This window comes from Hypanus sabinus, unplaced genomic scaffold (genome assembly GCF_030144855.1).
Source record: "Hypanus sabinus isolate sHypSab1 unplaced genomic scaffold, sHypSab1.hap1 scaffold_1840, whole genome shotgun sequence".
Taxonomy (NCBI): Eukaryota; Metazoa; Chordata; class Chondrichthyes; order Myliobatiformes; family Dasyatidae; genus Hypanus; species Hypanus sabinus.
Window position 1 is genome coordinate 49001 of NW_026779929.1, and position 11569 is coordinate 60569.

Below are 11569 nucleotides of genomic sequence, written 5' to 3' on the forward strand. Positions count from 1 at the left end.
TACGACGTTGGGAACCGGGGGCTTCTGGCCGTCCAGGAGGAATGGTGACACTGGCCGGGGGGAGCAGAACATCCATTCTTGGTCTGGACAGATCACAAGAACCTCTCCTATATTCAGGATGCTCAGAGACTCAACTCTCATCAAGTCCTGTGGGCTCTCTTCACACGGTTCAATTTCATCCTCACTTATTTGTTTTTTTTTTTTGGTATTTTTTTTTTTTTCGTCCCAGCAGCAAGAACATAAAGGCTGACTCTCTCCCGACAGTTCGACGGATCTGAGGACGATGCCAATCCAGAACCCATTCTTCCTCATTCGTGTATCACAGTGATCTGGGGAACAGAGGCAGAGCTGAGGGCCGCCCAGCAATCAGATCCAGGCCCGGATGGGGTATCTCCCAACCGGCTGTTTGTCCTTGCTGCGACGCGTTCCAAAGTGTTGGAATGGGGTCACTCCTCCCATCTGGCTGGACATCCGGGAATTCGACAGACTCCAGAGTTTATAAAGAGACAATTTTGGTGGCCGTCTATGTCCCAGGATGTCCATGACTTTGTATCTGCCTGTCCCACCTGCACTTGGAACAAGACATTACGCCAGCGTCCTGTGGGTCTGTATGCCCACTGCCCCCGGACCCACTGCCCCTGGACCCACTGCCCCCGGTCCCACTGCCCCCGGACCCACTGCCCCCGGACCCACTGCCCCCGGTCCCACTGCCCCCAAACTCACTGCCCCCGGACCCACTGACCCCAGACCCACTGCCTGTGTCCCACTGCCCCCGGACCCACTGCCCCCGGTCCCACTGCCCCCGGACCCACTGCCCCCGGCCCCACTGCCACTGGCCCCACTGCCCCCGGTCCCACTGCCCCCGGACCCACTGCCCCCGAACCCACTGCCCCGGACCCACTGACCCCAGACCCACTGCCTGTGTCCCACTGCCCCCGGACCCACTGCCCCTGGTCCCACTGCCCCCGGACCCACTGCCCCCGAACCCACTGCCCCCGGACCCACTGACCCCAGACCCGCTGCCTGTGTCCCACTGCCCCCGGACCCACTGCCCCCGGTCCCACTGCCCCCGGACCCACTGCCCCCGGCCCCACTGCCCCCGGCCCCACTGCCCCCGGTCCCACTGCCCCCGGCCCCACTGCCCCCGGATCCACTGCCCCCGGTCCCACTGCCCCCGGTCCCACTGCCCCCGGACCCACTGCCCCCGGCCCCACTGCCCCCAGACCCACTGCCTGTGTCCCACTGCCCCCGGACCCACTGCCCCCGGCCCCACTGCCTGTGTCCCACTGCCCCCGGTCCCACTGCCCCCGGACCCACTGCCCCCGGACCCACTGCCCCCGGTCCCACTGCCCCCGGTCCCACTGCCCCCAGTCCCACTGCCCCCGGTCCCACTGCCTGTGTCCCACTGCCCCCGGTCCCACTGCCCCTGGACCCACTGACCCCAGACCCACTGCCTGTGTCCCACTGCCCCCGGACCCACTGCTCCCGGTCCCACTGCCCCCGGACCCACTGCTCCCGGTCCCACGGCCCCCGGACCCACTGCCTGTGTCCCACTGCCCCCGGACCCACTGCCCCTGGCCCCACTGCCCCCGGACCCACTGCCCCCGGACTCACTGCCCCCGGCCCCACTGCCCCCGGTCCCACTGCCCCTGGCCCCACTGCCCCCGGTCCCACTGCCTGTGTCCCACTGTCCCTGGTCCCACTGCCCCTGGTCCCACTGCCTGTGACCCACTGCCCCCGGACCCACTGCCTGTGTCCCACTGCCCCCGGACCCACTGCCCCCGGCCCCACTGACCCCGGTCCCACTGCTCCCGGTCCCACTGCCCCCGGACCCACTGCCCCCGGAACCACTGCCCCCGGCCCCACTGCCCCCGGACCCACTGCCCCCGGACCCACTGCCCCCGGCCCCACTGCCCCCTGACCCACTGCCCCCGGTCCCACTGCCCCCGGCCCCACTGCCTGTGTCCCACTGCCCCCGGTCCCACTGCCCCCGGTCCCACTGCCCCCGGACCCACTGCCCCCGGCCCCACTGCCCCCAGACCCACTGCCTGTGTCCCACTGCCCCCGGACCCACTGCCCCCGGCCCCACTGCCTGTGTCCCACTGCCCCCGGTCCCACTGCCCCCGGACCCACTGCCCCCGGACCCACTGCCCCCGGTCCCACTGCCCCCGGTCCCACTGCCCCCAGTCCCACTGCCCCCGGTCCCACTGCCCCCAGTCCCACTGCCCCCGGTCCCACTGCCCCTGGACCCACTGACCCCAGACCCACTGCCTGTGTCCCACTGCCCCCGGACCCACTGCTCCCGGTCCCACTGCCCCCGGACCCACTGCTCCCGGTCCCACGGCCCCCGGACCCACTGCCTGTGTCCCACTGCCCCCGGACCCACTGCCCCTGGCCCCACTGCCCCCGGACCCACTGCCCCCGGACTCACTGCCCCCGGCCCCACTGCCCCCGGTCCCACTGCCCCTGGCCCCACTGCCCCCGGACCCACTGCCCCCGGTCCCACTGCCCCCAGACCCACTGCTGCCGGTCCCACTGCCCCTGGCCCCACTGCCCCCGGTCCCACTGCCTGTGTCCCACTGTCCCTGGTCCCACTGCCCCTGGTCCCACTGCCTGTGACCCACTGCCCCCGGACCCACTGCCTGTGTCCCACTGCCCCCGGACCCACTGCCCCCGGCCCCACTGACCCCGGTCCCACTGCTCCCGGTCCCACTGCCCCCGGACCCACTGCCCCCGGAACCACTGCCCCCGGCCCCACTGCCCCCGGACCCACTGCCCCCGGACCCACTGCCCCCGGCCCCACTGCCCCCTGACCCACTGCCCCCGGTCCCACTGCTTCCGGCCCCACTGCCCCCGGACCCACTGCCCCCGGACCCACTGCCCCCGGTTCCACTGCCCCCGGACCCACTGCCCCCGGACCCACTGCCCCCGGCCCCACTTCTCAGTAGGTCTCATCACTGGTCTGCCCCCGTCCAATGGAAACACCACCATTTTGGTCGTTGTGGATTGATTTTCCAAGGCTGCCCATTTCACTGCCCTTCCCAAGCTCCCATCAGCTCATGAGGCTGCCACACTCATGGTTCAACGTGTTCGGGCTCCATGGCTTTCCTCAAGACAGTGTCTGATCGTGGACCGCAGTTCACTTCCCACTTTTCGAAGGCTTTCTGCTGTCTTGTAGGAGCTGTGGCCTCTCGTCTGCGTTCCACCCCCAATCCAATGGTCAAGCTGAGAGTGAACCAGGAGTTGGAGACAACCCTGTGCTGTCTTGCCTCTTCCAACCCCGTCCTGGAGCTCCCAGTTGGTTTGGGCAGAGATCGCCCACAATAACCTCCAGTTGTCCTCCATCGGTATGTCTCCCTTTAAATGCCAGAAGGGATTCCAGCCCCCGCTCTTCCCTGAGCAGGAGACTGATGTAGGAGTTCCTGCTGCTGCCCAGAACGGATCCCGGCGAAGGACATCTTGGACAAGTCGCTGATCCAGGACTTCCAGCAGATGCAGGTCTGTGGTGCCTCCGGGGCTTTGCCCCTGTCACAACCACGGATTCGGCAATTGTGCTCGTGTATATGCTCACGTCAGCTAATTATTATTTCGTTGTGATAGTATTTTACTCCATACTTATCGTCGTTGTGCTTGTCGAGGCTTAAATCCAGCACAGCAATGCTTTGCTGCCTGTTTGCATTCGGCCTTGCCTGAGAAATTGGACTGTCGAGTCACCTGACTGTGAAGACTAGCAATGTTCGGTTTATATTTAGTTACTCCTTTCAGCCGCAGTGTAGGCGTCGTTTTTCCATTTGAGAGTTTTAGTTATGGCTCTGTTTGGCCTAGCATTTATTGTTTTATTTCCCCTTTAACACTGTTCGCATTAAAGTCTGTAACACTTCAGTGCCTCTCAGTCTGCACTTGGGCCATATTGGAACTAAGTGGCAGACAGGTTGCACTTGAATCTGAGGGGGACCAATATTCTTGTGAGCAAATTTACTAGAGCTGTTGGGAGTGGTTTATGAAACGTAAGAAATAGGAGCAAGAGCAGGCCATCTGACCCACTGAACCTGCCCCGCTATTCAATAAGATCGTGGCTGATCTGTTGGTAAACTCAGCTCCATCTACCTGCCTTTTCCCCCTAACCCTTAATTCCCCTACTATGTAAAAATCTATCTAACTGTATCTTAAATATATTTAGTGAGGAAGCCTCAACTGCTTCCCTAGGCAGAGAATTCCACAGATTCACCACTCTCTGGGAAAAACAGTTTCTCCTCATCTCCCCTGAATCTTGAGGCAATGTCCCATGGTTCTAGTCTCACCTACCAATGGAAACAACTTTCCTACTTCAATCTTATCTATCCCTTCCAAAATTTTGTGTGTTTCTATAAGATCCCCTCTCATTCTTCTGAACTCCAGAGAGTGTAGTCCCAGGTGACTCAATCTCTCCTCATAGGTTAACCCCTTCATCTCTGGAATTAACCTGGTGAGCCTCCTCTGCACCGCCTCCAAAGCCAGTATATCCTTCCTCAAGTATGGAGACCAGAACTGCACACGGTACTCCAGCTGTGGCCTCAGCTAGTATATAGTTAGTATACTAAACTAGTATAGCAGGGCAACGTGAACCAATATGATAGAGCTGAGGATGAGCCAGTAGGTTTACAAGTAGATGATGGGTGTAACATGAATATAAGGAAGGATAAGCCAATGATTAGGTACAAATTCAGACAGCAAAGAGCTAAATTGTACCATGGAGGCAAACTTCGAAAGGGTGAAGAATGCAGGACTGAAGGTGCTGTGTGTAAATCTGCATAGCATTCAGAATAGGGTGAATGAACTCATGGCGCATTAGAGATTGGTCAGTATGACGTGGACATCACTGAGTCGGGGCTGAAAGAAGGTCACAATTGGGAGCTTAACATCCTTTGTATTGAAAGGACAGGCAGGAGGCATAAGCGGTGTTGGCTCTGTTGGTAAGAGATGGAATTACATCTTTAGAAAGAGGTGACGTGGAGTCCGAGAATGTTGAATCTTTCTGGGTGGAGTTAAGAAACTGCAAGGGTTAAAAAAAAACTATGGGAATCATATACAGAACTCCAAATAGTAGTCAAGATGTGGGGTTGAGATTGCAAAGGGAGCTGGAAAGGGCCTGTAATAAGGGTAAAGACACAATTGTCATGGGAGTCTTCAATATGCAAGGGGATTGGGGAAATCAGGTTGATATTGGATCGTAAAAGAAGTTATTTGTTGAATGCCTATGAATGGCTTTTAGAGCAGCTAGTGCTTGGACAATGACTCCCATCCACTCCATAATGTACTGGTTAGGCACAGGAGTACATTCAGCCAGAGACTCATTCCACCGAGATGCAACACTGAGCGTCATAGGAAGTCATTCCTACCTGTGGCCATCAAACTTTACAATTCCTCCCTCGGAGTGTCAGACACCCTGAGCCAATAGGCCGATCCTGGACTTATTTCCACTTGGCATGATTAACTTATTATTATTTAATTATTTATGGTTTTATATTGCTATATCTCTACACTATCCTTGGTTGGTGCGACTGTAACAAAACCCAATTTCCCTCAGGATCAATAAAGTACGTCTGTCTGTTTGACCCTATTTAGGGGAAGGCTATCTTAGATTGGGTGTTGTGTAATAACCCAGATCAAAGGTCTTAAGGCAAATAATTCACCTGGGCCAGATGGACTACATCCCAGAGTTCTGAGAGAGGTTGCTGAGAGATAATAGATGAATTAGTCATGATCATTCAAGAATCACTTGATTCTGGAGTGATCTTGGAGGACAGGAAAATTGCAAATGTCACTCAACTCTTTAAGAAGGGAGGAAGGCAAAAGAAAGGAAATTATAGTCTAACCTCAGTGGTTGGGAAAGTGTTGGAGTCTATTATTAAGGATGAGGTTTCAGGGTTGTTGGAGGCTAATGATGAAATAACTCAAAGTCAGCATGGTTTTTGGAAAGGAAATATTGCCTGACGAATCTGTTAGAATTCTTCAAGGGAGTAACAAGCAGGGTGAACAAAGGAAAGGCTGTGAAGGTCATTTACTTGGATTTTCAGAAGGCATTTGATAAGGTGCCACTCATGAGACTAATTAACAAGATAAAATCCTATGGTGTTACAGGAAAGATACCGGCATGGATAGAGGAATGGCTGACAGGCAGGAGGCAGCAAGTGGGAATAAAGGGGCCTTTTCTGGTTGGCTGCCAGTGACTAGAGATGTTCCTCAGGGGTCAGTATTGGGACTGCTGCTTTTCACATTGTTTGTCAGTGATTTGGATAATGGATGGCTTTGTGGCAAAGTTTGTGGATGATATGAAGATAGGTGGAGGGTAGGTAGTGCTGAGGAAGCAATGTGATTGCAGCAGGATTTAGACAAATTAGAAGAATGGGCAAAAAAGTGGCAGATGGAATACAGTGTTGGGAAATGTATGATAATGCATTTTGGTAAAAAGAAAATTCAAATATCAGGGGTACAGAGGAACTTAAAAGTCCTCGTACAAGGCTTTGCAGAAGGTTAATTTACAGGTTGAGTCTGTGGTGAAGAAGGCAAATGCAATGTTGCCATTTATTTCAAGGGGAATAGAATGTAAAAGCAAGGAGATAATACTGAGGCTTTATAAGACACTGGTCAGGTCACTCTTGGAGTATTGTCAACAGTTTTGGGCCCCATGTCTCAGAAAGGATGTGTTGTCATTGAAGAGAGTCCAGAGGAGGTTCAGGAGGATGATTCCGGGAATAAAGGGGTTAACATATGAGCAGTATTTGGCAGCTTTGGGCCTGGACCCACTGGAATTTAGAAGTATGCATGGAGACCTCATTGAAACCTGCCAAATGTTGCAGGACTAGATAAGGTGGATATGAAGAGGATGTTTCCTCTGGTGGGGGTATCCAGAACTAGAGGGCAGAGCCTCAAAATTCAGGGGCGACCCTTTAGAACAGAGGTAAGAATGATTTTTTTTGCCAGGGAGTAGTAAGTCTGTGGAATGATCTGTCACAGACTGTGGTGAAGGCCAAGGCTGTGCTAATACTTAAGGCAGAAGTTGATTGTTTCCTGATTGGTCAGGGCATCAAAGGATATGGGGCTGAATCAGATCTGGGACCAGCCATGATGGAATGATGGAGCAAACTCGATGGGCTGAATGGTCTAGTTCTGCTCCTATGTCTTATGGTCTAATCCTTGTAGGTTGAGTTAAGAAACCGTAACTGATTGGGGAAATCAGGTTGGTGATGGATCTCAAGAGAGTGAGTTTGTTGAATGCCTACGAGATGCTTTTTAGAGCAGTTTGTCATTGACCCTACCAGGGGATCAGCTACACTGGATTGGGTGTTATGTAATGAACCAGAGGCAATTAGGGAGCTTAAGGTAAAATAACCCTTAGGAACCAGTGATCACAATATGATCAAGTTCAACTTGAAATTTGAAAGGGAGAAGTGAAGTCTGATGTAGCAATATTTCAGTGGAGTAAGGGAAATTACAGAGGAGAGAGAGAGAGAGGAGTTGGCCAAAGTAAATTGGAAGGAGATGCTGGCAGGGATGTCAGCAGAGCAGCAATGATGTGTGTTTCTGGAAAAATGAGGAAGGTGCAGGACATGTGTATTCCAGAAATGAAGAAATACTCAAATGGTAAAATATAGTACAACTGTGACTGACAAGGGAAGTCAAAGCCAATGTAAAATCAAAAGAGAGGGCATACAACAAAGCAAAATTTAGTGGGAAGACAGAGGATTGGGAAGCTTTTAAAAACCTACAGAGAGCAACTAAAATAATGATTAGGAAAGATGAAATGTGAAAGCAACCTCACAAACAATATCAAAGTGGATTGTAAAAGCTTGTTCAATTATGTAAAAAAATAAAAGATGAGAGTGGTTATAGGACCACTAGAAAATGAGGCTGGAGAGATACCTCCAGGGGACAAGGAGATGAACTAAATGAATATCTTCCATCAGTAGCAGTGTGCCAGATGTTGTAGGTTGTGAGAGAAGAGAAGTGGGTTCAGTTACTATTACAAGGGAGGTGCTCAAAAAGCTGAAAGATCTAAGGGTACATAAGTCTCCTGGACCAGATAAACTGAACCCCTGGGTTCTGGAAGAGGCAACAGTACAGATTGTGGAGGCATTAATAATGATCTTTCAAAAATCATTGGACTCTAGCATGGTGCCAGAGGACTGGAGAATTGCAAATGTCACTCCACTCTTTAAGAAAGGAGGAAAGCAGCAGAAAGGAAACTATAGACAAGTTAGCCTGACCTCAGTGGTTGGGAAGATGAAGTCAGTCTGGTTTCCTTAAGGGAAAATCTTGCCTGATTAACCTGCTTGAATTCTTTGGGGAGATTACAAGTAGGTTAGATAAAGGGGATGCAGTGGATGTTGTAGATAAGGACTTTCAGAAGGACTTGGACAAGGTGACACACACGAGGCTGCTTACCAAGTTAAGATTCCATCGTATTACGGTTAAGTTACTGGCATGGTTAAAACATTGGCTGATTGGTAGGAGGCAGCAAGTGGGAATAAAAGGATCCTTTTCTGGTTGGCTGCCAGTGGCTAGTGGTGATCCGCAGGGGTCGGTGTTGGGACCACTTCTTTTTATGCTGTATATCAATGATTAATATGATGGAATCGATGGCTTTGTTGCCAAGGTTGCAAAATGATACAAAGATTGGTGGAGGGGCAGGTAGTGTTGAGGAAACAGGTAGGATGCAAAAGGACTTAGACAGATTAGGAGAATGGGCAAGAAACTGGCAAATGAACCCCACGCACCCCTCATACAATCTCTTCTCCCTCCTGCTGTCTGGGAAAAGGCTCCGAAGCATTCGGGCCCTCACGACCAGACTATGTAACAGTTTCTTCCCCCAAGCTATCAGACTCCTCAATACCCACAGCCTGGACTGACACTTTGCCCTATTGCCCTGTTTATTATTTATTGTAATGCCTGCACTGTCCTTGTGCACTTTATGCAGTCCTGTGTAGGTCTATAGTCTAGTGTAGCTTTCTCTGTTGTTTTTTTTTACGTAGTTCAGTCTAGTTTTTGTACTGTGTCACGTAACACCATGGTCCTGAAAAACGTTGTCTCATTTTTACTGTGTACTGTACCAACAATTATGGTTGAAATGACAATAAAAGTGACTTGGCTTGACTTGACAATATTGGAAAACGCATGGTCATGCACTTTGGTAGTAGAAATAAATGTGCAGGACTATTTTCTAAATGGGGAGAAAATCCAGGAATCTGATTTGCAGAGGGACTTGGGAGTCCTTGTGCAGAACACCTTAAAAGTTAGCTTGCAGGTTGGGTCAGTGGTGAGGAAGGCAAATGCAATGTTAGCATTCATTTCAAGAGGTCTAGAATACAAGAGCAAAGATGTGATGCTGAGGCTTCATAAGGCACTGAGAGGCCTCACCTTGAGTATTGTGAACAGTTTTGGGGCCCCTCAGCTTAGAAAAGATGTGCTGGCATTTGGGAGGCTTTAGAGAAGATTCACAAGGATGATTCCAGGAATGAAAGGGTAATCATACGAGGAACATTTGATGGCTCTGGGTCTGTACTCACTGGAATTTAGAAGAATGAGGGGGTATTTCATTGAAACCTTTTGAATGTTGAAAGGTCCTAGACAGAGTAGATGTGGAAAGGATGTTTCCCATGGTGGGAGAGAGGACCCTCTAGGACAAGAGGGCACAGCCTCAGGATAGTGGGGCATCCATTAAAAACAGAGATGTGGAGAAATGTCTTCAGTCAGGGGATGGTGCATTTGTGGAATTTATTACCACAGGCAGCTGTGGAGGCCGGGTCAACGGGTGTATTTAAGGTAGACCTTGCTAGGGTCTTGATTGGACACGGCATCCAGGGAGAAGGCTGGGGCATGGGGCTGAGGAGGGAGAAAAGGATCAGCCATGATTGAATAGCAGAGCAGACTTGATGGGCCAAATGACCAAATTCTGCTCCTATTTCTTATGGTCCTTACCGAAGCATAGAAAACTAGGATGGACACAGATCAGGTGAATGCACACGGTCTCTTTCACAGGGCTGGGGAATGAAAGACCAGAGGGCACAGGTTTAAGGTCGGCTGGCAGAGACTTAATACAAATCCGAGTGGCAACTTCTTCACAGAGCAGGCGATATGTAGAGCGAGCTGGAAGACGGATATGTAGAATGGGACAGAAGGCCCAAATGCAGGGAAATAAGACGAGCTTTGATGGGAATTGTGGCTAGCACAGATGAGAAGGGCTGAAAAGCTTGTTTCCAGACTGTTTGCTCCATGTCTGAGGGATGATTGGGCAAAATCTTGACTAGAGGGGGTGGAAGGCAACTGAGTAAGGTCGGGAGGGCTGTTTCGTTTGGCAGAGGGTCAGTGATGGAGAGACGCGTCTCCACCCCTGATACTCTGTCCTCAAAAACCACACCTCTCCTGAAGAGCCTGAGGCCTCCCTAACACAGGTACCCCTCCCAGAACCATCCCCTCCCACATAAACCCTGCAGCGCAGGAAATTCCCCCACCCCCCCTCAGGACTGTCGCCTCTGGGGACAACGTAACCCCTCACTCTTCCTCAGGAACTACCTTGCTCCTTCATGAACAACCATCCCACACTGTCCACCCCCCTCATGGGGCATTCCCATCACTGGGATGACCCTTTCCCACCGAACTTGTTCCATGAAACATCCTGTCACCCTCACCGAAGCATTCCTCCCCTCCCAGGGACCACATCCCTCCCTGGGAACCCTTTACGAGACGGTCTCTCCCCTCCCTCCCTGGGAACCCTTTACGAGACGGTCTCTCCCCTCCCTCCCTGGGAACCCTTTACAAGACGGTCTCTCCCCTCCTCCTTGGATGCTCTTCCCCCCTCCCCATCTTGAAACCAGGTCCCTTTCCCGGAACACCCCCCCCCCCCCCCCGCACAGGTCTCTCTTCTCCTCCTGATTTGGGACACGGATGCCCCCACCCTCCCCAGGATGCTCCCGGCCTCCGTGGGACACTCTCCCTGGGGACACGCAGCCGACAGCCCCACCCACCTTGGTCTTGGGCGCCATCAGGTAGATGAGGCAGAGCAGGGGCATGCTGAGGAAGAGGCCGCTGGAGATGAAGATGAGCCAGATGGTGCGGCTGCCCCTCCACCAGGTCAGTTTGCCCACACCAGATGGACGTCAGGACCTGCTGGCAGATCGGGTGGGCCACAAACTGTGGGAGGGGCAAGGGCACAGCGTCAGTGGCAAGTGGTCATGGTGGGGGGGAACAGAGAGGGAGAGGGTGGAGGTTCAGAGATGGGGGGGTGGAGGGTTCAGAGATGGGGGGGTGGAGGGTTCAGAGATGGGGGGTGGAGGGTTCAGAGATGGGGGGGTGGAGGGTTCAGAGATGTGGGGGTGGAAGGTTCAGAGATGGGGGGTGGAAGGTTCAGAGATGGGGCGTGGAGGGTTCAGAGATGTGGGGGTGGAAGGTTCAGAGATGGGGGGTGGAAGGTTCAGAGATGGGGGGGGTGTAGGGTTCAGAGATGGGGGTTGGAGGGTTCAGAGATGGGGGGGTGGAAGGTTCGGAGATGGGGGGTGGAGGGTTCAGAGATGGGGTGGAGGGTTCAGAGATG

General features: G+C 53.1%; 2 protein-coding genes across 2 annotated transcripts in view; both read right to left on the reverse strand.

Moving 5' to 3' along the window:
• LOC132387418 (short transient receptor potential channel 2-like) overlaps window positions 1-11169 on the reverse strand; it is a gene marked incomplete at both ends in the record, with an annotated part of 60166 nt that extends 48997 nt beyond the window's left edge. The window contains 2 exon segments of the mRNA XM_059959782.1: window positions 11004-11120; window positions 11122-11169. Of these exon segments, the coding sequence (XP_059815765.1) occupies window positions 11004-11120; window positions 11122-11169 (165 nt within the window).
• LOC132387417 (loricrin-like) lies at window positions 586-2991 on the reverse strand. Its single transcript, XM_059959781.1, has 3 exons — window positions 2432-2991; window positions 1318-2360; window positions 586-1232 (listed from the first exon to the last, which is right to left on the reverse strand). The coding sequence occupies exons 1-3, from the start codon at window positions 2989-2991 to the stop codon at window positions 586-588; spliced, it is 2250 nt and encodes a 749-aa protein (XP_059815764.1).
• Window positions 11170-11569: the final 400 nt, after the last annotated feature.